The sequence below is a fragment of the Hyposmocoma kahamanoa genome, unplaced genomic scaffold, assembly GCF_003589595.1.
Source record: "Hyposmocoma kahamanoa isolate Upper Pololo Valley unplaced genomic scaffold, ASM358959v1 102, whole genome shotgun sequence".
Lineage (NCBI taxonomy): Eukaryota > Metazoa > Arthropoda > Insecta > Lepidoptera > Cosmopterigidae > Hyposmocoma > Hyposmocoma kahamanoa.
The window spans coordinates 6,842,561-6,868,808 of NW_020653337.1; the positions used below are offsets into that span (position 1 = coordinate 6,842,561).

At 36.8% G+C, this 26,248-nt stretch overlaps 1 protein-coding gene across 5 annotated transcripts in view; it reads right to left on the reverse strand.

Moving 5' to 3' along the window:
* Positions 1–26,248, reverse strand: part of LOC113231694 (sodium bicarbonate cotransporter 3) — a 111,535-nt gene that overhangs the window by 3,045 nt on the left and 82,242 nt on the right. The window contains exons 2-7 of one of the 5 annotated variants that reach the window (XM_026466163.1): positions 25,085–25,185; positions 7,766–7,879; positions 1,723–1,779; positions 662–1,144; positions 349–453; positions 93–167 (exon numbers count right to left, since the gene is read on the reverse strand). In XM_026466163.1, the coding sequence (XP_026321948.1) occupies positions 93–167; positions 349–453; positions 662–1,144; positions 1,723–1,779; positions 7,766–7,879; positions 25,085–25,175 (925 nt within the window). In that variant the 5' untranslated portion in view covers positions 25,176–25,185. The remainder of the gene's footprint in view (positions 1–92; positions 168–348; positions 454–661; positions 1,145–1,722; positions 1,780–7,765; positions 7,880–25,084; positions 25,186–26,248) is intronic. The other 4 variants (XM_026466171.1, XM_026466189.1, XM_026466181.1 and 1 more) reach the window with 4 other exon arrangements.

Below are 26,248 nucleotides of genomic sequence, written 5' to 3' on the forward strand. Positions count from 1 at the left end.
AATTATGATAAAGACCAGGAAAGTAAAAACAAAAATTACGGAATTGGGAAATCGAAAAGACAACACTTATGAAGATGAAACAAGCGGTTTACCCGCGTTAGGGATGCCTAGTAAACGACTGAACTCTCCTTTGTGGGAATGTCCACTTGTCGTACCGCCGTCATCCACTGGAATGATTACAACGCTTGTTTGAACATGTCTAATATAAAGGACGTGTGGTTATTTATAACTAGGGATGACACAATTGTGTACAACATAAAACATTAGCCTTGATTTAGTGCGTGAGCGTGTTCGTCAAGGGGCGTGAGTTGTGGATTTGCGCACGTGTGCCGTATCTCACGCTCTGACCTGGAACAGCTAGGTAAGAGCCTCTGGCATCAGAAGCCTGGAGCAGAGCAGTGTTGGGAGATGACGAGGACCCTCGACAACTCCTCGAGCCACCGTCCTGGAAATCTGATTGTATACCACGACATCAATTCTGGTAAAACATTAGATGATGGTTAGGCTTGAGTTATATCAAAAAGTCCCCCTAAATAAAAACATTTTGAAAGAAAATGTTATTGTTAAAGAATGTGAATATATTAATAAATTCAGATACGGAGAGAAGTTATATACCAGTAAAAATTATGTATTTATTTAATGGAATGGAGAAATAACTTACTTTTACACGATGAATGGTTCTTGCCAATATCAGCTAAGGATCGAATTAGGGGCAGTTTTGACATGTTATTATGGTTTCTCCTTTCATGCTGATGTCGGTGCCTCCTCAGCAAAGCTTCTTTTACTTTCTCTCTGCAGTCGTATCCAAGGCAGCCATCGGCTACCATATTGTCTAATACATTTTCCGCGACTTGCTCCAAAGATCCAGCCTCCATATCAAGAATAACGGATCCATTTAGAATTAGACTTCTCAACTCAAAAAGTGAGTGAAGAGACAGCGTTGCAACATGTGGTTTTGACCACCTATTTCCCCCTTCTTCCACATCTTCTTCGAATTTGATCCAACGTGCTGTTTCTTTCCATTCCAGCTCATCACCATCTTTGACCAGTTCCTCCATTTCAGAAAAAAGTGGATGAGATTCCAGAGCACCATCATCGACATCCTCACCAAGTATAAACTGCACTCTTTGGGCTGGTGGAGTTACTGTAAATAATTTTATGTATTAGTTTATTTTTAAAGACTGCGTATGTGTAAGAAAGAAGAAAATGGAAAGAGTTGCCTAATAACATAATCGCAAAGGTAAGCAAGACGTAGATGAGTTGCACGTGAAATTTTTGGTTGATTTGAATGGATAGGCTTTGTGAATGGAAATAACCTAGGCACATCTGCGACTCATGCACGTGGTTGTAAAATACTCTAAATAAGAAATATGCACGAAAATTGAGTATTTTTTCACAAAACAGTTCTTTTAAGACCACACAACAAAACAATAAACAATCTCGAAAATGGTATCTTCAAGACTACAAGGAGACTCTCGCCACTATTAGTGTAATTAAAGTTCAAGACACCGCTTTCGCCATAGAACTGTATTGTTTTAATAAGACTTTACAACAAAGGAAATCGACTTCCATTATGAAGATCGTAAAGTTCATGCTGAATGGTACCAATAATGAGATGATTGACAAAAAAAAAACATCAAGGCGATAAGTTTTTTTCTACAGAACGTAGCTGTACATTTATAAAGGAAAAAGAACCAATTTTTCTGCTACACATTTTCTTACATGTTTCACCGTCATCCGTTACGCTCAGTCTTCTAATTCGCGCCATTACAGGGGGCCCTAGGAATTGGAATAATTTTTATGTAGACATGCGTTTTCGTTAATTTTAAGGTTTCGTTAATAAAACAAAATAGTAAATGCCGATGACTAAGAAACTTGGTGAAGATTTGTAATGTTTTTGGAGGCACTGTCAAAGTGATTTCTTTGGTACAGATTGGTGTCAGCTGTATTGACTAGCAGAAGTAATATAAACCTTTCAGATATGTTCGGAGTAGACATAGTGTGTAATACAAAAACCAGCGAGCGTCAAGATTAAGAATATATCGTGTTTACTAAGGCGAATAGGTGTCTAATTTCTAACTGCTGTAGTTAGTTAGTGCGCCATGGTCGCTCAAAGGGTAACCAAATTCACTGTAGTATGAAAGGGAGTGTAATTTTGTACTCTGTAACTATGTCACTAGTGTTAGTAATATACATGTTTATGTACCTACGTAAAGGCAAAAACGTTGGAAGGTCGAGATTTTCGGGTCAATGGGACACCGACGGCATAATGCTTCACTTCAAGTGACATGGTTTTACACGAGCTTATAAGATTTATAACTTCTTATATATATATTATTTTTATAAGATTTTTAAAGACTTTTGTGTAAAGATGTTTTGTCATCACTTTGGGGTAAAAGTTCGATATAAGAAGTGGGATTAATTTTTAAGATTCAAAATTATTTCAGTGTTCTTTTAGGTGTAGTTTTTGATCCAGCGCCCACTGATGGGTGGGACGGCTCGCCAGGTGATTCTTCAGCATCTCTACATGCAAGCGCACACTGACGGCAATTATATCGCGGTGTCCTTAAGCATGCAGAAGCATGCTTAGGCTAGGCATTTCATCGCGACATCCTGCTCGCGCCTGACCTCTCTTCACCTTCAGATGTCTGCCTCCCCTCGCCCCGCATGTCCATATAGTCGCACTCGGCGTCTGGAAGTCTGCCGATGCATAGATAGCCAAGAGTGCCGAGGTATTTCGTAGGCGGCCGGTTAGGTCAGGTTTTGGGGATATCATGGACCAATAAATAACGGGATTGCAAATCGCGATACAAGACAGTGTAGTCGGGTATTTAGTACTTATTGGTTCACCAAATATCGCGACGAGTAGCAAATAGCTTTTTTTGGAACTAATTTGTTTTACATTGACAAGCTGCAATTTATCAAAGCTGCTGTAATTTCTAGTAAAAACAAACAAACTAATTGGATAGTGCTTATTGCATAGATTTTCACGGATAGTCGGCTATTTTTTTTGTTGTTTAAGATTAGCGCCATCTACCCATATTAGGAAGCGTTAATTTATAAATTAGTTTGTAGCATCGGGGCTGGATTGTCCGGAAGTATTATCGAGAGTCGCACATACACGTCCAAACCTAGGCAACTTAGCAAACCTTTTCCAGGACAAATTTAATGAGCCATTCCCCGGTGTCCAGGATAGTTTCCAACTACAATAGCCTGAGTTAAGTAGCATGCAGATTTTCACATATATTTTGAAAGTTTACCCCGTCATAAGGACAAAGTTGTCGGGGCCCGCTCGTCAAATATTGGTAATAAAAATTTTTATTCTTTTTTTTTCATTTTTGGACATTTCAATTTTGTTTTTTGTGTATATTTAAAAGTCATTTAAAATTAATCTGATGTAAACAATAAGAATTAAATGTATATTTATGATTGAATAATGTATAAATAGTTTATTATTTTAATTACATTATTTTGAAGTGAATATGACAATGATGTGTTCGGCTGTAATTGGGTCACATAGATACTAGTCTTGTATTATTTTAATAATGTATGTAAATGTTAAGTATGTTAAGTTGTTGCTGAACCAATTAATAAATAAAACAAACACTATCATCTGTTAATACGCATATTTATCAAGGTTCTGAAAATAATTTTAGCTCATTATCAATAGTTGAATGATATTACATGGACAAAAATGGTGGTATATTAGGGGTTAAAGTATGAAATTGCCGTTTTATTGCAATAGGTTCTTTGAATTTTCATAGAATCTTCATGGTTTGCGGTTTTCGAATGAAACTTTTTTCAAATGGGTTCTGTGATTTTTTTTTAAATTTGAAACATTTGAATATCGACTTTCAATTGTTTTTGTTATTCAATTTAGACATGAAACATGGATACTGCGAAAATTCGAGTGATTTTTGAATACGAGTTCCGACGCGGAACTAACGCGGCAGAAACAGCCCGCAATATCAATGCTGCGTTTGGAGAGGGGTCTACTAATGAACGCACCGTGCGATTTTGGTTTAAACGCTTTCGTGATGGAAATTTCGACTTAAAGAACGAGGCACGAGGAAGACCGCCCACACAGGTGAATAACGATGAATTAAGAGAGATAGTGGAAGCCGATCCTAGTCAAACTACCCAGGAATTAGCGGCATGGTTTAACGTTACCTTACCCACAATATTGACTCCCTTGCGTCAAATCAATAAAATAAAAAAATACGAAAAATGGGTGCCTCATGATTTGACTGATCTGCAGAAAGAAACGCGTGTTGAAACTAGTGTTGCCTTGTTGAACCGGTACAGAAATGAAGGAATATTGGATCGAATTGTAACATGTGATGAAAAGTGGATTCTTTATGATAACCGGAAAAGAAAAATGCAATGGCTGACCCCAGGTCAATTGCCACAACAGTGTCCTAAAGCAAAACTTACCAATAAAAAGGTAATGGTAACTGTTTGGTGGTCTCAGCATGGTGTTATTCACTATAGTTTTCTCCGATCTGGTCAAGCAATAACGGCAGATGTCTATTGTGCCGAACTCCGAACCATGTTGACAAAACTAGCAGTAAAACAGCCCCGACTCATGAATCGATCTTCACCATTATTGCTCCACGACAACGCGAGACCTCACACAGCACGAGAAACCATTTTGACCCTTCCGGAACTGCAGTTAGAAACCATTCGTCATCCTCCGTATTCACCAGACCTTGCTCCAACGGACTACCATTTTTTTCGTGATTTGGACAATTATCTACGTGACAAGAAGTTTTCTTCCCAGGAGGCAGTACAAAATGCTTTCACACAGTTTGTGCAGTCTAGATCGTCGGAGTTCTATCGCAAAGGCATTAATAACCTTCCCATTAGATGGCAGCAATGTATAGATAATAATGGCAACTATTTTGATTAAATAAATTTGTTAAAAATTTAAAAAATAAACAATTTAGATTTTCAGTACAAATCGGCAATTTCATACTTTAACCCCTATTATTTCATATGAAAGAAGAATTAATTAATATCCACGGCCATTTACATAATATAAACTACTTCCTAACTATTGATCAACGCCATCTAGACTAAGACGGAATTTTGAACAGAACCTTTTTCGGAGCTACAATCTGTAGTATGACCATTAGCAGTACTCTTTAGTTTTTGGTCCATGGTATCCCTAAGCATGCTGCAGCTTGTTTTTGTAGCTACGACCATTATCATTGAAAGAAGGATGGCGACATCCCGTGTATTTTCTGACCTAGTGTTTTTGACGACGTGCATTAAGGAGATCTATCAATACTTGTGTTTCATTATCGAAGCATCAAAAAAGCTAATTGAGTACAGCCTGTAGAAGCTGGGATTGTTAAGTTGATAAAGGTTATGTTTTTAATATCGTATTTCTGTATTTTTAATACTGTATTTCGTTTCACATGTTTGTCCGTAGTAGCAGAAAACAACAAGTTTTCAGTTTGTTCCCAAAAATAATAAAGAACTTCCCGAATACGAGTATTCCTAAATCTGCCAAACTCCGCCACATTTAATATAACTTATCATGTTCTGCAACAATGAAAATGAATAAAAATTAAATCTATCAAATGGCAGAAATCTGCCACAAATGGTCACACTGTCCTCAATATTAATGTGACATTGACATTGGCAAGAGGCACAGACTATTAGATGCTAAGAGGTCTCTTGTAAAAATGTTCCTTTGCAACTTTCATTATCTCTCATTTAAATATCGTCTGAATATTTTTGTCACTTAGTGTTTTAATTTTTGCTTTATGTCGTTACTGTTTAATTGATTATTTGATTAGGTATTTTATAGCTTTAATGTTTTATGTGTGTACTATAAAATAACCAATACTTCAGGTAGGTAGATAAACATTAAATCGTGGTTAAAATGAAACATATATACGAGAACGCTACCTAATCTATGGTCGAACTCAATCAATTGCGTTGTGTTCTTACATCCTTCCTAAAATACAATGTTTTACAATTTTTTTTTATTCCCGAGTTCTAAAAATATACAAAAGTATATTGATAACTAGGCATAAACTACAACGCAAAATTATACTAGCAAAGTCCACGAACGCCTCTTCGTTGTTATTGGGGCAGTTTTCGCCATCCTTCTTTCCATATTAATTCTCGTTACCTAAAAATCCTCTGTCGCACCCATCAGTGGGCTCTAGGCCTTAGTCAAAGTTTTAGGACGTTTAGTTTTTAAAACCTTCAGTTACTCATAAGGTTTTGCAAATACGCTGTAACGTTTTTCATGAAAAAATTTCAATTTTTGTGTATTCAGCCGAAATCGTATTCAAAGGCACTGATTCCAATTAACATTCCGAGCATTCTACTTCACAGGCTTATACGTCTTGGCCATTACTTGTTTTGGCAGTAAAACCCTTTTAATAGTCATTTTGATTACTCTTCAGCTGCTCGCTGCTCAGCATCGTGTCGTAAAAGTGGAATTTATATTTAATTCTTCAGATAGCTATTTATTTGCCTTCAATAACTGTAGTACTTACTGTTTACATTATTCTCTTGCTTTATTTATCAAGCTTCTACCTAAAATATTAATATACTGAATATACTGGGCATTCCACTGCCATAGGTATCATAAAAATATTCCCATACGGGGTCAGCTTCAAAAATGTTTGGAATCTTTCTTTTAGTAACATAGAGCTTCTTCTGAAAGGGTTCGTCCAGGGAAATGCTGCCTATCTTACCTATTTCTACCGCAAAGTGGAAATGTGAGCATTCATATGTTCCGGTTTTGAAGGGTGAGGGGTGCTGGTGAAATTACAGGCACATAGCCCTTGTCAACTTATGTCTCAGAGTGACAGGCGCAGTGGCAGATCTTTGTGATTTAAAACTTTGAGGGACACTGCAACTATTAAGGGTAGGCGTGCGCTTACCACCGGGCCTCCGTGGCCGAACGATTACCACGCCGGACTGCCACGCAGAGGTCCTAGGTTCGATACCCGGGCCGGGAGAAATATTTGTGTGGCCTACATTTATTTCTCTCGTGAGTTTGGGTGTAATTTCTGGTTGTCTATGTGTGTGTCTATGGCACCCGCGACACAGGGTTTCCCTAGTGCGGGGCTATGTTGAGTGTGTACGTTATTATTATTATTATTATTATTATTATAGGCGCACTTGTTCGTCCTGACATTTGGTATCATAAAAAAATGCAGTGTTATCTACTATTAAAAACAAAATAATGCCGCCATGAAGCGAAATAGATAGGATTATCTACACCTTTTAAAGTACCCACTTTCCCTTCGTGTCCCTTTGCCATGGGACGACCTGTTTAGATGATATTTATAACATTTGTTTTAAACTATATAATATAGAAGACGATTTAATATGATAATGAGGCACCCAGTCACTCTTATTGTAGTTAGATTTTTAAACGTAGAACACTTGTCTTTTTAGTAGCAGTAGAGCGCTAGTGAAAAAGTTCGTCTAGGCAAGTACTACCACCTTACCTATTTCTGCCACTAAGCTGTAATGTGAACATTAAGGTAAGGGGTGCTGGTAAAATTACAGGCACATAGCCCTTGTCAACTTGTCTCAGAGTGACAGGCGCAGTGGTAGTGTCAGATCTTTGCGATTTAAAGCTCTGAGTGGCACTGCAACTGTTATGGACAGGTGTGTAGCTTACCACCAGGCACATGACTTGTTCGTCCCGTCACTTGATATAATAAAAATAAACAATAGATGTAGGTTGTGAGTTGTGTGGTTTATTTCTCATAAAGAGATTTTCCGTACTCACCTGGACGATCGCTATCCTTCTCTGGTTTACGATGATGGTGCTTAGTCCGATGGAAAGCCCTTCTTGGAGCGCCCTCGGCCACATTACGGTACCCGAATACCGTGGCTCGGTGACCTGAAACAAGATCATTTATATGTAAGTATATTATTAAAATAAAGATCGAACAAAGAAAAAATCCTAAATCCGACTATACTTTCGCCACTTTCGCGACTTTTTCGCCAAAACGGGGCTATCTCTCTGCCAATTGAACTACGGAACGAGTTAGCAGACTTTACGAATTTCTCATCTCCGTGCTTATTGCAGATCTCCGTTTTTGGTTTTAACGGTTTTTTTGTCGTCGCGCCACTTATAAGAAACCTATGAAAGTTTTTTCTTCACACAGCTAGTTACTTTCACAGCTACCAGGGATGTGACAAGATTTGTCGCTTTATTAATTGCAATATTTATTTTGTTGATTATCATAATGTATTATACACAAAGTGACTTTTTGTTTTTGAACATGGAACCTGTAACATACGTAAAAAAGTGTAAGTATATTTAACTTTAAAAAAATGTAAAGTAAAAAAAAAACTGTAAAGTGTAAAAAGTGCTATTTTGTGGCTCACAACAACGTGGGAGGTATCGAAATACTGTAAGATTTTTAAGTTTGTAATTCCGGAGTGCTGCTTTGCCGTAAAAAAGGTTGCCTAGGCCCGTGGTGGTAGCTACCCAGACAAGTAGGAATGGACTTATTATAAATTCTAATTTATGTAATATGTTGCTTACAGTCCAACTTCTTAATACCCCTTAAAAAGTTACTACGCCAGCAATTTCAGGACTGGAAGTTATTTAAGAACATCTGCGTCGACTCAGCTACTTACTGACTTGATAAACCACGCTAATTAACTGGTTCAAATAATTCGTAAAGTTGCTTAATTTGCTTTTTAATTTGAGTGAAATGAGACCAATGTACACAGATACTTTCTATCTTGTGATTTTTTAGTTGCATGATTATTGTCATTTTTATTATAAGATGTACTGTTTTTTTTAGTAGCAGTAGAGCTCCTGTGAAACAGTTCGTCTAGGGTAGTACTACCACCTTATCTATTTCTGCCGCCAAGCAGTAATGTCAGCATTACTGTGTTCTGATTTTGAAGGGTAAGGGTGCTGATGAAATTACAGTCACATAGGACTTGTCAACTTATATACCAGGGTGACGGGCGCAGTAGTAATGCCCTTCACATCCTTGCAATTTATAGCTCTCAGTGGCATTGTAACTGTTTTTAAGCTTGCCATCAGGAGCACGACTTGTTCTTCCCGTCACTTGACGTTATAAAAAAAATGTACTGAAATGTAACACCGAAAATAATTTATGTTTATTATTTTATTAGGTACATTGAGTCGGTATTTATTCTAACAAAGTTTATTTAGTATTATTGGTACAAAGATCGGACAACACGAAGAAAAATTCTTTCGATATGACCGGACGAGAGCCAGTGGCTTCAGCATGGCAACAGATCCAGTTCAGAGTCAGTCGCGACTACATTACTCCACGAAGTCTGATGAGATAGTGGAGTACATCACATTAAAAGTCGAATACACCCTGAGAGTCGTGCGTTTGGATTTCCGCCACAACGTAAATTTTAATTTATTTGCGGTGAGAGTGCCGAACATCTGTCGACTTTTTGTCGACAAGAGTTTTGGCCGAAGGGTGTCTTACATCGGCGATTCCGCGGCAGGTTACCTGACACCAGATTACGCCACACGTCGCCGACAAGTGCAATTCGTGTACACTAGTTATTTAGTTTATTACATTGTTATATTATATTGTGTGTAACATACACATAATATAACATAACACTAATATAATAATAATAATAATGTAATATAATACAAAATTAAATAACTAGTGTACAAGTGTGTAACAAGTATAATTCGTGTACACTAGTTATTTAGTTTATTACATTCATTGACTTACAATTATAATATGGACGTCGGGTCCGCGCTAAAAAGTGTCCGCACATGTAAGGCGCTAAAATCATATACAGAGCGCCAAACTCCGCTTTAGTCTTCATTTGTTCGACTGACAGCGCGATACTGCGATGACATTACAATTTAAATTTCGAATAGGTTGACTTGGGACATTTTTTTCGTGGTTTTTGTATTAGACCCGTCGTCCATTTATTTGTAAGTCAATGATTACATTGTTATATTATATTGTGTGTATGTTAGTCCTTAAAGTATATTTTATATGGGTCATGTGGCCTGAATGAAATGAATGAATCAATTAATATGGTGAGTCAAATGATATCTAAGAAATTTGATTGTCCTTTGATGTGGAAACTCAGTCAAAGGTTGAAATCATTGTTAATTATTAAGAACTAACTTAGGCTTAGGTTTATTGTTACTAACCGACTTACGGACCTATTAAGTTGTGTGAATTAAAAATAAATAAATAGGAAATGATAGTATTAATTATTAATACAAAGATCGAACACTCAGAAAAAATTCCTTCGATCCGGCCGGATTCGAAGCGACGTTTTCTAGCATGCCGTGGCAGACGCTATACCAACTAAGCGACGGAACGAACCAGCGGACCTCATGAATTTTTCTATGTGCTTGCGCCGTATCGTTGTTTTGATTTTTCAACGACTTTTTAGTCGTAGCTCCATCTATGTGAAACCTATGATATTCGTCACCCAGTTAGATACCTTTACAGGTACCAGCCCCGGCTAGAGATGTCGCTATTCATTGTATTTAAATTTTTATTGAAATGATATTCAATAATTTTTATGTGAAATTACTCCACTAGTTTGTTATAATTATTAATACAAAGATCGAACATTCAAAAAAACAGTATGACTGAATGAAACTATTTGTTTCGGATCTAAATCGATTACATTTGATTTGTCAATTTCTATAACTAGTTGATGACTTTACCATATCAGTCTGTCGGATCATGGGACCTGCAAAGGGCCTAAAGAGCTGGTTGTTTGTTTGAAAAAACTAATACGCGATTTAGATCCGGAAAACCAGCTTCATGGTCCCATGTATAACAATCGCAAAAACCTAAGAACTCAAAATAAATGCTTACCACCGTTTATTATACTTTTCCATGATATAGTCTAATTTAAAAGCATGTCCAATTCGTGAAACTCTAATTCCATGCCTGCAGACTTGTTCCCTGAACGTTATAACTCGGGCCTTTTATTTAGGTGTGCATGCTCCATCGTGGACCTCATCGTCACTTTCTATCAGGTGAGATGGAGGTCAATCGCGCATTTATATTTTATAAAAAAAAAAGAAACCATACTAGTTTTATGTGCAACATGTCACACGATAGCAAGCGTGTATGTCCTTATAAGAAATGCAGAATCATTTGTGGAACTTGTATGTGTAATGGTGTGTGAAAACCTGTAATAATATATAATAGTCCTATAATAATAATAATCCCCTTGACCGTGAAGTAATAATGGGCGACTGCAAACATATACCCTGTTTGTGTGAAATGTGTCATTACGATATGATTGCAGCTCTAAACAGTGTATTTGAGATCTGTATGATTTTTATTATTAGAGATTGTTGTAGGTAATTAATTAATTCTCGCAATTGTACAGTCATGAGTTTTTAGACTATGGAAAGTTCTTGTCGTGAGCGGGCGTAGAGTACAATTTGTGAATTGTACTCTACGCCCGCTCACGACAAGAACTTACGCCTCGACCACGAAAATATCGCCACCCTTAAAGCATTAATGCTCTGAAAGGCAAAGGATCTTTAAACCATGCAGCCTAGTTTATCAAAAATTGCTACGTTCAAATTCTTCATAGTTTGTACAGTCTAAATATTTGCTCTTTTTTATATTCGTCCCAATATAAAATTGAAACTAATTGACTAATTCTCGCCAATCCAATAAAAAGTTCTTGAGCTTTAATTAGCTATTTATCTAACCGCCTCCGTGGCCGAACGGTTACCACGCCGGACTGGCACGCAGAGATCCCAGGTTCGATTCCCGGGCCGGGAGAAATAGTTGTATGGCCTACAATTATTTCTCTCGTGAGTTTGGGTGTAATTTGTGGTTGTCTATGTGTGTGTCCATGGCATCCGAGACGCAGGGTTTTCCTAGTGCGGGGCTATGTTGAGTGTGTGCGTTATTTATTTATTTATTTAATTCAATGCATAGAACATTACATTGAAAGGTTTATTTCTTGTAAGCATATTTAAGTAAGTTACCTTACAGTTTTCATGATCATCAAAAAGCTTATCAGATCAAAGGCATATGAACAAAGTACGAGGATAAAAGTAACATAAGACTGAAGAAGAAGAAGAAAATGCTTTTATATAAATGAATAATGTATCATACACCGTTATGCTTTTATTTTCGTTTCAATGTGCGCACGTAATTGTCCAATCTGACAGTTGGAGGTGACATGTACGTGGTGGAAAATTATAGTTAAACAGTGCCCAGAAGTGCGATTTACGTAATTAAACTGTTACCGCCCAGACACAAGAGGAGAAAGGAGTCCGTGGCGGCTGCCGCGAAACAAAAGACAAGCTAGTGCCTTCCAGCTAAATAAATAGAGCGTATTTTGCCATGACAGTTCGGTCTCTGAGCACGTCACTGGGCGGCGGCCGCCGCAAACTCCGCTCTTCGACCGCGCGGGGTGAGCGCGGTGAAATTCGTGTCGTATAAACGCGCCCTTACGATGTCGTAGCGATTGAACTGTTTTTTCGTAATCACGTGTGACAGTCGAGCTTCAACGAGTCCAATTTTAAAGTCGTTCGTCCAAATGTAATTAAAGCGTATTCTGGTATATGAATCGAACTTAAGTTGATTCTAAACGTCAAGTTTGACTTTCGACGACTGAACGTCAAAATTCATAATCCAAGATATCGTTCATTAGTAGTTACACTTCGATTCTATTCATATCAACGTTCGTTCAAGTGATACGTGAATACCAATTTTGGATAGGACTTCGATCGAACGACTACGTGAATCGCACTAGAGGTCACTTTCTATATGACCGCATGTAAAGACGCAATGAAATTTCTATTGAGATAGGAAATGAAACTATTTTTCCGGATTTAAATCGCGTATATTAGTTTTTTCAAACAAACCGACGTTTGGTGAGGTGAGGTGCTACAGTCTTCAACCAGTTATGTCTAATATTGATGCAAACCACCCTATTTTTTCACTATAGTTACAATAGTTATTAATTAAATACTTTATTTTTAATTTTACAAAGAAAATATTCCAATTTACGCTATATTAAGTTTTACAAATGAAATTATTTTATTGAATGAATTTTTATTAGTTGAATTTAATGTTAGTTATTAATAGAAATTAGAATAAACTAAAACATATTAATTAGTACTGCAGTCTTATGTCTGTTTGGGATTTTTCATTAGAGGAAATACTGGATCCCAAACTGGTGGTACGGAGAAACCATCTTTCCTGTTGAAATTAGGATGTTTTTTAATTTCAATGGCCTCTCGCAGCATCCTGGGTAGATAACGGGCTTCTTTTGCAAAGACCTGGGGTTTGTCAAACTTCATTGAATGTGTAGGTTTATCCGTGACATGCTCGCTCAATTGAGATGTTTATAGTCTTCATTTTTCAACAACTCTTAAAAAGCCGTGGTAGTCCAACATTTGACCTACCGACTCTCAAGCAGAGGCCGTGGTCGAATCTCGGCTCAAACCTCTGAGTTATTTTTCTCGGAATTTATGTATGAAGTTTAATTTGAAATTTATCATAAGTTTTCCGCTGAGGGAAAATGTCGTGATGACATCCTAGCGAAACGTGTGAAGTTCCCAACCTTCTCCTGAAAGAAGTATCCTTGCCCAGCAGTGGGGCTTGTGCATGGGTTGCCTATTTCTGTCGCCAAGCAGTAATGTGAGCATTACTGCATTCCGGTTTTGAGGAGACCACAGATCTTTGCTATTGAAAGCTCTGAGTGGCACTGCAACTGGTATGGACAGGCGTGTCTGGGATTTGTTAGTATGTAAAAAAAACGATTGTTATTGAATGGTTTTTAATATCATTTACAATTTTAATTTACAAATTACTCCATTACTTTCTTATAATTATTAATACAAGCCACTCAGTCAGGACGGTGCCTTGGACGATGCACAAACAAAAGATCAAGTCCTGTCAGATAGAAGGATTTTGTCTTCATTCTTTGTATAAATTTATAAGAAAGTACTTAATGGAGTAATTTCACAAGAAATAAATGAATATCATGGTAGTAAAATATTCAATATAAATCAATATTACAATTAATACAGCGATATCTCACCTCAGATTCTGGTAGCTGTAAAGGTATCGGCTGAGTGAGAAGCTTTATAGGTCTCTCACAGGTGTCGCTTCCGGTGATAAAAACCGAAAAAACCTATTGCGACAAATCTGTAATAAACACTTAGAAAAATTCGTAAGGTCTATTATCTCGTATAGACTCGAGCTGTAGAGCGGTGGTTCTAGTTTGACACAGACACGGGTTCGAGTCCTACCAGATGAACGAATTTTTCTTTTTAGTTCAGTCTTTGAATTAATAAATTATAACAATCTTTTACAGTCGTATAAAAGAACAAAATGTTTCTATTGACGATTACCATAAAATGTAAATTAATAGAGCAATAGGTATAAAATCTGGAGCGTGCGTTCACAATGCAAATCATTTCCACTCCGGTCGATATCCCGACTGTATAACGTAACATTAAAGCTTTCCATGTACCTGTTTAATATTCTAGCCGTTTGATCCTCGTGCAACAGAGAAAAGTTATTGTAAGAAATTTTCGAAAATAAAACATGGCGCATGTCGATCGTAAAGTCTTTGGTGTTCTTATAATCTCTTGATAGACCAAATTCTAATATCAGTACTCGATGACGAATGGTTGCATGCAGTATAGATCGGGATGTTGCACGTAAAAACGCATGAAATCTAGACAAATAGTAAATAAGTCGTAGAATACTGTAAAGATTCTTGTGAAAGAGTTAGTCCAGGAAAGAACTGCTACCTTACCTATTAATAATGTGAGCTTTACTGTTTTCCAATTTCGAAGGGTAAGGGTGCAGGTGAAATTACAGATACTTGTCCACTTTGTCTTAGGGTGACGGTGCAGTGGCAGTGTTCCTCAGATCTTCGTAATTTAAAGTTTCAAAGCAACTGTTATGTGCACGATTTGTTCATCCAGACATTTTTGTTTATTTATTTATTTACTTCAGGCAACATGACCCATATAACATATATAAAGGCGCTGGAACAATATCATCTCCCTCCTTGGATGCCATTCTCATCTACCTACTCAGAACGTGGGTTATCGGGCGAGGAGGTTAAAACACAATTGGTCACACCATCGATTTATAATTACTTTCATAATCAATTACAGTGACATTTTACACAAATGAGCTTCGTATTACACTAATTGATAAATAATTTAATGATTTAGTAAGACGTGTTGTGCGGAACAACACGTGGTGCCAGGACAGGATGTCGACGTATGATGGTTCTCCTTTTTTTCCTGACGGGAGTGCGTCCTAACACTTATCGTGATAGGTGACAGTTGATACTATCTGTTCGAATTGCACCAGTGCTGTGCGTTACGTCAGAGTGAGACAGGTAGCACATCTCACTTTAATAAACACAAACTAATCGACGCGCCATCATATGCCTTAAGGACTAACATACATACAATATAATAAAACACTATTTATTTATTTACACGTATGGACTGCGACGTGTGACGCAACTTGGATGTCCGGTAACCGGCCTCGGAAACGTCGATGATTAATGTAATATTTATAGTTTAAAAAATGTATCCTTTCGGTAACCCAGTCAAAAAAAGTCAGACCATCATTACGACACGACTTCGACTCGACTACCTCTAGACTCGCCGTCACAGAAAAATATCCCAAAATTACCAGTGCGCGACGTATTCTGCAGCAAAATAAACTGTCTGAATTTTTTTAGTTACATTTATTTACCTTAATTCGAAGCCATAGAGCGTTTAAACTTTGCTGATTTTGGAACACATTTCGTCCGTTTCTTCAGGATTATTATTTTTAGTGCAAATAATGTAACTTAACAATATTATTTGCCTAACGAAAAAAAAACAGTTTATACAATTACAAATAAGTGGTGCTATAGTTTATATATTGCGACCAAAATATATCTCATACGTGCTTCAAACTTCCAAGTAAATAAAGTCAACGGTCACGTATCTTTTTCTACCTTAACTGAAAATGACGTGGCTTAGTCAATAGAGAAAAGCTGGTTACGTCTGACCTATGATAACGAGGCGTCTATAATTAAAAATATGTTCTCGTTGTAGTCATTTGTTTTGTTTAACTGCCTCCGTGGCCGAACGGTTACCATTTGACTGTTACGCAGAGGTGACGAGAGGTTACGAAGTCAAGTACTTGGGAGTAAGACTGGACAACAAGTTGAACTGGAACAAGCATCTGGACAACAAAATTAAAAAAGCTACTATCACCTTCTGGCAGTGGCATAGAATGGTAGGTAAACAATGGGGACCACCCATTGTTTCACCCAAGATAACACTACGGCTCTACACAGCGGTGACAAGACCCATCTGGAACTGGAACAAGCAACTGGATAACAAAATTAAAAAAGCTATTATCATATTCTGGCAGTGCCATAGAAGCACTCAATGCCATTCTATCTCGAATTTTAATTAAACTTAAAAGGCAAGAGCTTCGCACTCTAACTGCCGCGGGTCATGGTCCATACAATGAACACCTTTTCAATTTAGGTATCACAGACAGCCCTCTATGCAGAGCGTGCATGAAGGGGGAGGAAATGGCTGCGCACATCCTACTACAGTGCTCCTGGCTAACTACAGGGCGAAGTACCTTGGAGTGCCAAGGTCGCTCCCCGAAGTCTTCAGCAAACCGAGGAGGCTGCTGAGATTCCTGGAGGAGCTTGGGTGGCACAAGTAGGACCCTGCATCCACCAGATGCAAAATAGGCGCCTTGACGTTGAGTTGCGTTACTCCAAGTACCAAGTACTGCTTGGCGGCAGATATATGTAGGTGAGGTGGCAGTACTGCTCTGGACGAACTCTTTCACAAGGAGCTCCACTGCAACTAAATTCTATACATGAATACAACTACCTCTTTTTTTTGCAAGGATACACCTGGTATAGGTAAAATATTGTGATTTAATATTTTCTGTTTCCTTCTTATTCTTCAATTCTGCCAGTTTACTACTTAGGTGTATTGCTAAGGTTTCAATGCAACCTCAAAAGCTTGTTACAGCGCGTTACTAAGAAAGTAACTTTTAGTCTAAATAGTAATCAAAGGACTTTACGACGTAATCAACGTTTTTATTACTTCTAGGTTAGACTTTGTAACATAGGTTTAGTTTTGTATCCATTGGTCAGGTCCTAAAAAGGTTTATATTTTTAAATATATATAGTGCTAAAGTTAAATTTGAAAAAAAAGGACAATACATTACGTACAATATACATTGTACCACACCCTCAGTAAAGTGTTTGAAATTCGAAAACAATTTTTTTAAACACTGACAAAATAGATTTAAAAATATAATGTCTGTGGCACATATTTCATATGAAAAATGATAATTAGTTGTATGTTTTTCAAAATTTGTTAAGCCGTTTTTAGTCACTTGTGTGATATGAACCAGTATAATGTTTTACTCTTTCAGATAACTGACAGACAATTTCCAATTCAGTAAGAAATTACACTTGAAATCGTCATGTGTCGTGTTGTTTTAAGAATTAACAATTCATAAATTCAATAAAGAATATTCGGGGCTACCCTTTAAGGTGGAATATGTTCTTCAAATTTGAATAGGACCACTACTGAAGTACCCCTTTGTCAACAGAAAAAGAATTATCGAAACCAGTTCACAAACATCTTAGTAATCGGGTAACATACACTAAAATAATCTCAGTACGGTGTACTAAAAAAACCGACCTCAAAATTCGTGCAACTCCTAGTTTGCCGCCCTTAGAGGTGGACTATTTTCTTCAAATTTATATGGGACCACTGCTGAGGTACTCTCTTTCCCATAAAAAAAGAATCACCACAATCGTTTCATAAATGCCGTTAGTTAGTTATCACGTAACATGCATACAAAAAAAACAAACGGTCGAATTTAGAACCTCCTCCTTTTTTAAAGTCGGATAAAAAAATTAAAACAGTTGATTTGGAAACATGCTCCATTTTTAAAGGCAGTTAAAAGTTATTACTTTCTGAAATGTGTCGGACAATTTTGGTAACGGATCGGGACGAATTCCCGAAAAGAGAATATAATTTATGAAAATGACAGAGATTTTAATTACTTATAACATAACATTAACAAATTACAAAGTCACCTTTCCCAAAGGTAATCCAATCAAATTCACGTAGCATTTAACAGTCGTACTTTGAACTCTCAACTCACAAATAAAACATTGAAGAGCCTTTTTATGTTGTTACATAAATATTAAATACTAAGCTGTGCCTACGATTCATGCTACTAGTATAAAAAAAGGTGACTCTGTTGGTTCATAATTAGTATTACGTATAGGTACATTTCTCGCAGTAATGCTTCCGCATATACAATACGGGACGTACAGATATTGGGGGTTAATGAGTAGGTACACATTTTTTGAGAAGCTAACACACGACAGGGCACGTGTACCTAGACCCGCTAGACCGGCTGGGGTCAGGGACTCGGGTTCAACAACTAGCGTACAATACGTGTCGTATCGAGCAGGACCACCTTCTGCATATGTGCTGGAAGCGAGACACCACAGAAATCCAGCCGCCTAAAGCTGCTAGCGAGGCGACTGGTATTAACCCGTTTGCGGACGAAACAATTGGGATTATTTTATTATTATTATTGTTAACCAATTGAATAACAGACCGAGTTCATCAGACCTTTAGCAATTCTTTATGCGTTTGTTAAGTCGGGTACTCATCAGCGAGCTGTAACACGTGAGAGATACGTCGAGGTTCTAGTGCGTACGCGTGAAACAATCTTCACTCGCTACAATGAGTGCCTTCGGTTCACTGCGAACCACACGCATTCCGCTCGCGGCAAGCTCGCGAACCACATACGAGTACACACTACATAAATGAGATTTGGTAACGCTAGTGAGTGTCCGGCTTAACAGACCTTTGTATTGGGTATTTAGTTCAATCTTTGTGTCAATAACAATAACAAACTTTGTAGTGAAGTATTTTCAATACATGAAACGTTGATTTGCTTGAAAAAAGAAAAATAAATTGATACGATTTAGTGCCGATTCAGATTTTATTTCATGTATCTGTGTTATAATTACACTAAACGATCGATAAACACTTTACGAGTGCAGTACAACAACGCATTTCGAGCCATGTTACGTCTGCCATGGCGCTGCAGCTTGTTTGGCATGCTTGCCCTGAACAGGGTGGACGATTTTTACGCCCTTTTACGAAAGCGTCAATGGTCTTTGCAGAGAGACTAAATAAGTCCAGTAATGAACTTGTGCAGACTTTGTTTTTTAAGATGTGTATTATAATTTATATCTTTTTGACATTTTTAATTAGTAACTTGAATATAATTTTTATTTTATTTATTGCTTTTAAATTTTTATGACCGTGTAATGTGTAATGTAATGTTATGGGATTAATGCCTAAATAAATAAATAGTTGATATTAATTGATTTGATTATAAACATCATATTATTTCAAAGTAGCAAAACATAATAGCATTGCATTTAAATGCTTTAGAAGGTTAACATACTTATAGGTCGTCTTTAGCCAATGATCGTAATTGTATTTAGCTCTCAATGTCACTTGTGTAATATTACCTGAAGTTCGTGCGGTTACGGTATATGGTTGCGGTTCACTCGTACATTCGTCATTCGTTAATTTTAAACAACATTCTTTTTATTGCTTTACACTATTATTAATTATTATTTAGCTATAAATTGTAGTAGCAGTAGAACCCCTTATGAATTTATAACGCACACACTCAACATAGCCCCGCACTAGGGAAACCCTGTGTCGCGGGTGCCATGGACACACACATAGACAACCACAAATTACACCCAAACTCACGAGAGAAATAATTGTAGGCCATACAACTATTTCTCCCGGCCCGGGAATCGAACCTGGGACCTCTGCGTGGCAGTCCGGCATGGTAACCGTTCGGCCACGGAGGCAGTTAATTTGTTGTGCCCTAAACAAGGTACGATATAAGGGTTCACCCGAGCATGTGGCAGTATTCGCATGTGTTGAATATCGAGTAGCAAATTTATCTTACGTCATCGATAAATTTATTAAAGAGTGTGGCTTCACTTTGACGCTACATTTCATATGGGCAAACGTGAAGGGCCTGGCTCTTAGTTAGGAGAGTTGGAAAGGGACACACAATCAAAGACTATCCTTCAAATAAATCACTACATATTGAATACCACGGAAGAAGGTCTGTGTTGAATACTAACAAAGTATACACATAGATAGATATGTAATAGTCAAATTTTCTTATATATTTAGTAGCAATAGAACTGTTTGTGAAAGAGATCGTCCAGAGAAGTACTGCTACCCAGATCTATTTGTATTTTATAATAATGTGAGCATTACTGCGTTCCGGTTTTGAAGGGTGAGGGTGCTGGTGAAATTAAAAGCCCATTGGGTTTGTCAACTTATGTCTCAGGGTGACAGACGCAGTGGTAATGTACATCAGAATTTCGTCTATAGCAAAAACATTATAAGCGCCAAAAAAGGCTTAACGTCCATTGTTTAATAAAAAAATTTGTTGGTACACAATCAGTTAAGAAATTCTTTATTATATATTAAAATGCAATTGCATATCATACGCATATCATTTACGCATTACGCCATATCTTCTTGTCCAAAATACTACAGTGTCTCAAGACAAAAGTCTTCTACCAGTGTGTGTTGCCAGTGATGAGTTACGGCACTGAGAGTCGTATTCTAGAACTCTATTCAATGCTGAAGTCAGGACTTGAGTATGATTTCAGCATTGGAAATACGACCCTAATGGCAAGGACTTGAGTATGATTTCTAGTGCTGTAAAATCGTACTCAAGTACTGACTTGAGCATTGAGTAGTGTTCTGGAATAAGACCCTGAGACGTGGCAGCTCACGGCCTCATAAGAAGACTCAAGGTCACTCAAAGGGCAACGGAAAGGGTTATGCTCGGAGTTTCGTTGCGAGATCGAATCAGTAATGAGGATATCCGCAAGGGAACCAGAGGAACCGAGTTAGCTCCAAGTATTGCAAAACTTAAATGGCAATGGGCACGGCACATTGCTTGCAGAACAGATGGCTGATGGGGCCAAAGAGTTCTCAAGTGGCGACCGCGTACCGGTAGACGCGGCGTGGGCAGACCACCCATAAGGTGGACTGATGATCTGGTGAAAGCTGCGGAAATCCGCTGGATGCAAGCGGCACAGGATAGATCATTGTGTGCATTCTTTTGAGGAGGCCTATGTTCAGCAGTGGACGTCTTTTGGCTGAAATGATGGTGAATGATGCTGATCACATTTATATTATATAGAAATATTTTTTTAAAATCTGTAAAAAAAGAGTTTTTGTCGAGTGCAAATTCAAATGATCTTTATTTGAAATAATCAAATTAATTATAAACTCTACTGCTCATTCGTAAGATAGAGTCACCTTAGAAGAATGACCAAGAAACTGTAACGTAAATAACTTTTTTAAATGTACATTTAACATTTACGATATTTATTTCAAATATCTTAGATTGAGGCTGTATGATAAATAACCTTTAGTATAAAGTTTTTGTTTACTTTACTTTCAGACCTCGTAACTGACAAATTTTGAATATGAACCGGAGTCTTATTGTAGAAGCTTATGCATTGCCCCTGAAATTAATCTGTGACATTCTGAAGACGATATGTCAGGAATAGTTAGTTTACTTTTATTCCTCGTGTTAATGTTATGTCTGTCACTATTTTTAATAAAACAATATAATTCTTAGATAAATAATATTTCCGTCAATGTTCTGCGACGTAACGTAAGAATGTTAATCTCTTTAAACTTAAGTCGCTTACACTAAATCGGCGGTAATGGCTTGTCTTGGTTGCACCATCTGATCAAGGTTTTGTGTTATATAATGATTCATGTGTGTGGTAAATATCTAATAATCGGCTTGAAATCTTAGAACTAGAATGATAGTGTGTGTTAGTTCTTCTTTTTATGAACACGGTAGGCTGTAGCAGAATATCAGCGGCGTTGTGAAATACTCCGCCATTGTGCTGAGCTACAGACCTTTTTATCTCACACCACTATTGTTACCTACTAAACACTGTGTAGTACTTTTATATATTTTTTTACTTATTAATGTGTGGAGATAAATAACGATGATATGAATATTATTATTATAGTAATGCCATCAAATTTTAAGTCGATCTGACAAGTGGAAGTAATGTAATAACATTTTCATTGCACTTGCACGTAAATAGTATGATTGTACGCAGGCTAACTTGACTATAATGCCTCAAATAAAACTCTCGGTCCTTTTTCTTCTATACAGCCATGGTCTGTAATTACGTCAAGTAAATCATGTGTTATGGAGGCACTAGCTTGCGACATAGTCAGTCTATAGATAACTCAATCACAGTCCCTTGTGTTCTTCGTAACTACGCGTAATAGAATTACTCCCGCTGTTTAAGTAAATTACGCATAAAAGCGCTTGTATACCTATAATAAACATTAGTATTACAAATTTTCATGTATTTCGGACAATTAAAAAAATAATATGCTTTGAAAATGAAGCTATGTTTTCGAATTTCAATTGCGTATATTTGTATATTTCCAAACAAACCGTCGTTTTGGGCTGTACTAATTCTCTTATGCTATGTAGGTCCCTTATTCTAATATGGTTATATAATAAGCGAAGTTTACTTATCAACCACTGAAATTGCGCAATATTTGAACGGAATCACTCTGCAGTTCCTCAACTGATATGCATGAAATTTATAACAAGCACAAACTACAATTGTACAGGTCATGAACAAGCCCAAATTTTAGAAGAAGAAATGAGCTGGAAGAATTATTTTTTATTCTATTGGCAATATTTCTGGGACACGCAACCTTTGGCTGCCCTTTTTGTTCATTCGTTTTTTTATCAGGTATACAAATACTTTCAAGCAGAACAATTAGTAATAATAATTTATTGCTTTATTACTATTACTTTAAGATTTTACTAAGGATAATATTTTTATCAAGAATAATAAAAGAAAAATACTATGTTGATCATTATGAAATAGTGTTAAATTACAATTAATAATAAAAGTAAAAAATCAGTTTCTTCAGATCGATAGGGATGGATAACTGGTTAGGTCATCGGTTTGCATCCCCACCGGCGAATTTCTTTCATTCAGTTTCTGGCGTTGATCATTATCAAATGTACTCTTTGCTGTTTATGTGACATGTTCCTTATAATAGTTTTTTTAACAATAGTTAAAAAAACTGGTTGGCTTCTAGTTTATACATGAAAATCATTGACTTACAAATAAATGGACGACGGGTCTAATACAAAAACCACGAAAAAAATGTCCCAAGTCAACCTATTCGAAATTTAAATTGTTATGTCATCGCAGTATCGCACTGTCAGTAGAACAAATGAAGACTAAAGCGGAGTGTCGCGCTCTGTATACGATTTTAGCGCCTTACAAGTGCGGACACTTTTTAGCGCGGACCCGACGTTCATATAATTGTAAGTCAATGATGAAAATACATTATTTAACTCACATGTTAGCTACTGATATCGACAACGAAACTTATAAAGTTTATGGCTAATCAAGAAACATCTGAGTTAATTTTTTATGCTATGCCTTGAGTAATTTTCCACAGATTGTTGCTCTCCTCGTTTCCTCAAATCATCATTTCTCAATTAAAAACATTTTATGACACAAAGTGATTCTAAAAAGTTTTGTAAGTTATTTAACCCAAAAGTGTATTTTTTCCATTACAATTATTACTCGTAATATGAAGAGTAGAACCTGTTAATAAACGAACCAAAAAAAGTTTTATGATTTATGAGATGTCACTTTGACAGTAACAGTTGTTTGTTTACATTTTGAACTTGGATTTCATGTCAGAGTAAATACCATAGTAACGGCCACAAAAGCAAAGTTTCATGTATAGCTACATTTTTCTACATACTTGTTGTTCAATTATGCAGAAACCAATACACCCAAACTAGAAACCTAATCTTTCTGAAAATTTGTTACATTGTAGTAATCAAATTGAAATGTTACACCGTTAAGTAATCCACTAAGTCGTCAACAAAAGAAAGAACGATTTTTATCCCCCTATCTGAGAGAACCTCACGTCAAGTTTGCTACATATACACATTATAAATACACATATATGGCTGCGATTTCCGCAGTTCTCACCTAGTAACTCTCCTGACCTACTTTCAAGAGAAACGCCAATTAGGTGAGACACATCGTCGACACCCTGCCAATTTAGAATTTACAACAGGTTTCTTTCAAAGGTGCAACAAAAAACGGGGACCATTTTAAGTTAGCTTAGATGGGTGGCAAAATCTCTATGAAACAAAGTGATTTTGTTACTAACATTTTGTGAATGAAATTGTGTCTTACCATGAGAGCCTATTATTCTATGAAAAACGTATAATATCCAAAGTTTATCCATAGCTTTTAACGGAACACTAGAAGAATGAGACTTTTTATGGAGAGAAATAACAAAGTTTCCGTATTCTCGAGCGAGTTGAAGCAAATTTTTATTTTACGAGAGTCGGGAAAAGAAAATAAGTATAACGTGTTCATGTGGAACGAATGTAACTAAACAACTGACTGAATGGTTGTCTTATTTATCACTTTAAATTATTTATATCTATATTATTTATTTATTATTATATTATTTATACGCTATTATTATGGTCCTGTGGTACAGTGCAAGATAGGGGTGCATGAAAGGAGTGAGTCTCTCCGCACGACGTACCATTCCTTTCCTGTACGTCTGGCGAACCCTGGGCAAATAATTTCACCACGATGGCAAGCTTTATAGATGGTACAGTAATTCAAAAGCCTTAGTTAATGCCAAAGACGCTAATTTATATTTAATCTCTTGTGATTGCGCAGCCTTCCAGAAGCAACTTATTTTCTTAAGCTTAATTGCACAAACGTCCAGTACCTTTAACGCTTCACTATGCAATGTTCTATGTCAAGTTTTCCGTCTGTGTATATAAAATAAACTTTATTAAGGCTGTTCTTTCGTACTTTTCAAATAAAGGTTTATGCAACACGCTCTTGTTAGCAAGGTTTTAATGTTGATTGAGCGTGTCAATGATTCAAGTGTTAAGGTCCTTAGTACCTGCAAAGTCTTGTTCAGTGTAGTCATGGTGCATTTGCTTCCTAGCAGCCGGATCAGTCGGTGCCTCGTCATCGTCAGCTCTTGTCTCCATCTTCCACGGTCTGAGGGTAAAGAATAAAGTATATTAATTATGGGATGATCAGTCTAAGTAAAAAATCACAGATATTTGAAGTTTTGTGACCATAAGCAAAGAGTGTGTGCGCGGCAGTGACGTACCTTGGCCAAAAATTCATGACGTCAATGTTTATTTCTCTCGGTCTCAATATGCTATATACAAAATTTGTCTTGACTGTGACGTGGATGGCATTGGTGACGTTGATGAATTTGGTATGGTAACGTGTAAAAATCGGTCGCTCTGTAAAGATTAATATTATGGGGTCTGGTGTTCGAAATGTATCATTTTTGCTGACATTATCAGATATCTTCCATTTGGTTTGACGTATTCGGGTCAAAAGTACTCGTATTGGAAGAATTACGACGCCAGAGATAGGTATCTTTTTTCAGAATAGTGTTACGATACTAAGAATCACTTTGGCCGGCTAAGTCTTCAGGGCTTAAAGCAATAATAGACCATTATAAACGTACTCATAAAACAGTGAAATGGCTCGTTTATGTTCAAATACATAAATAAATCGGACATGAAATGCATAATAAATCTCTTCATATAAAGCACACACATTAAGCACATATATTGGGATTTAAGTACAATACTTTAGAGTTTATTGTAATAAGTTTTTTAAAGCACTCAACAACTAATTATACTATTAATTAAATTTTTATTGAATTGATATTCAATTATTTTTTGTGAAATTACTCCACTAGTTTGTTATAATTATTAATACGAATCCGACCGGATCGAAGGAATTTTTTGTGAGTGTTCGATCTTTGTATTAATAATTATAACAAACTAGTGGAGTAATTTCAAAAAAAGAATTGAATATCAATTCAATAAAAATTTAATTAATACAGTGAATAGCGACATCTCTCGCCAGGACTGGTAGCTGTAAAGGTACTAACTGGGTGATAAATCTACCATAGATTTCTCATAGATGGCGCTACGACTAAAAAGTCGTTGAAAGACCAAGTACAAAGACACGACGCAAGCACATAGAGAAATTCGTGAGGTCCGTTGGTTCGTTCCGTGGCTTAGTTGGTATAGCGTCT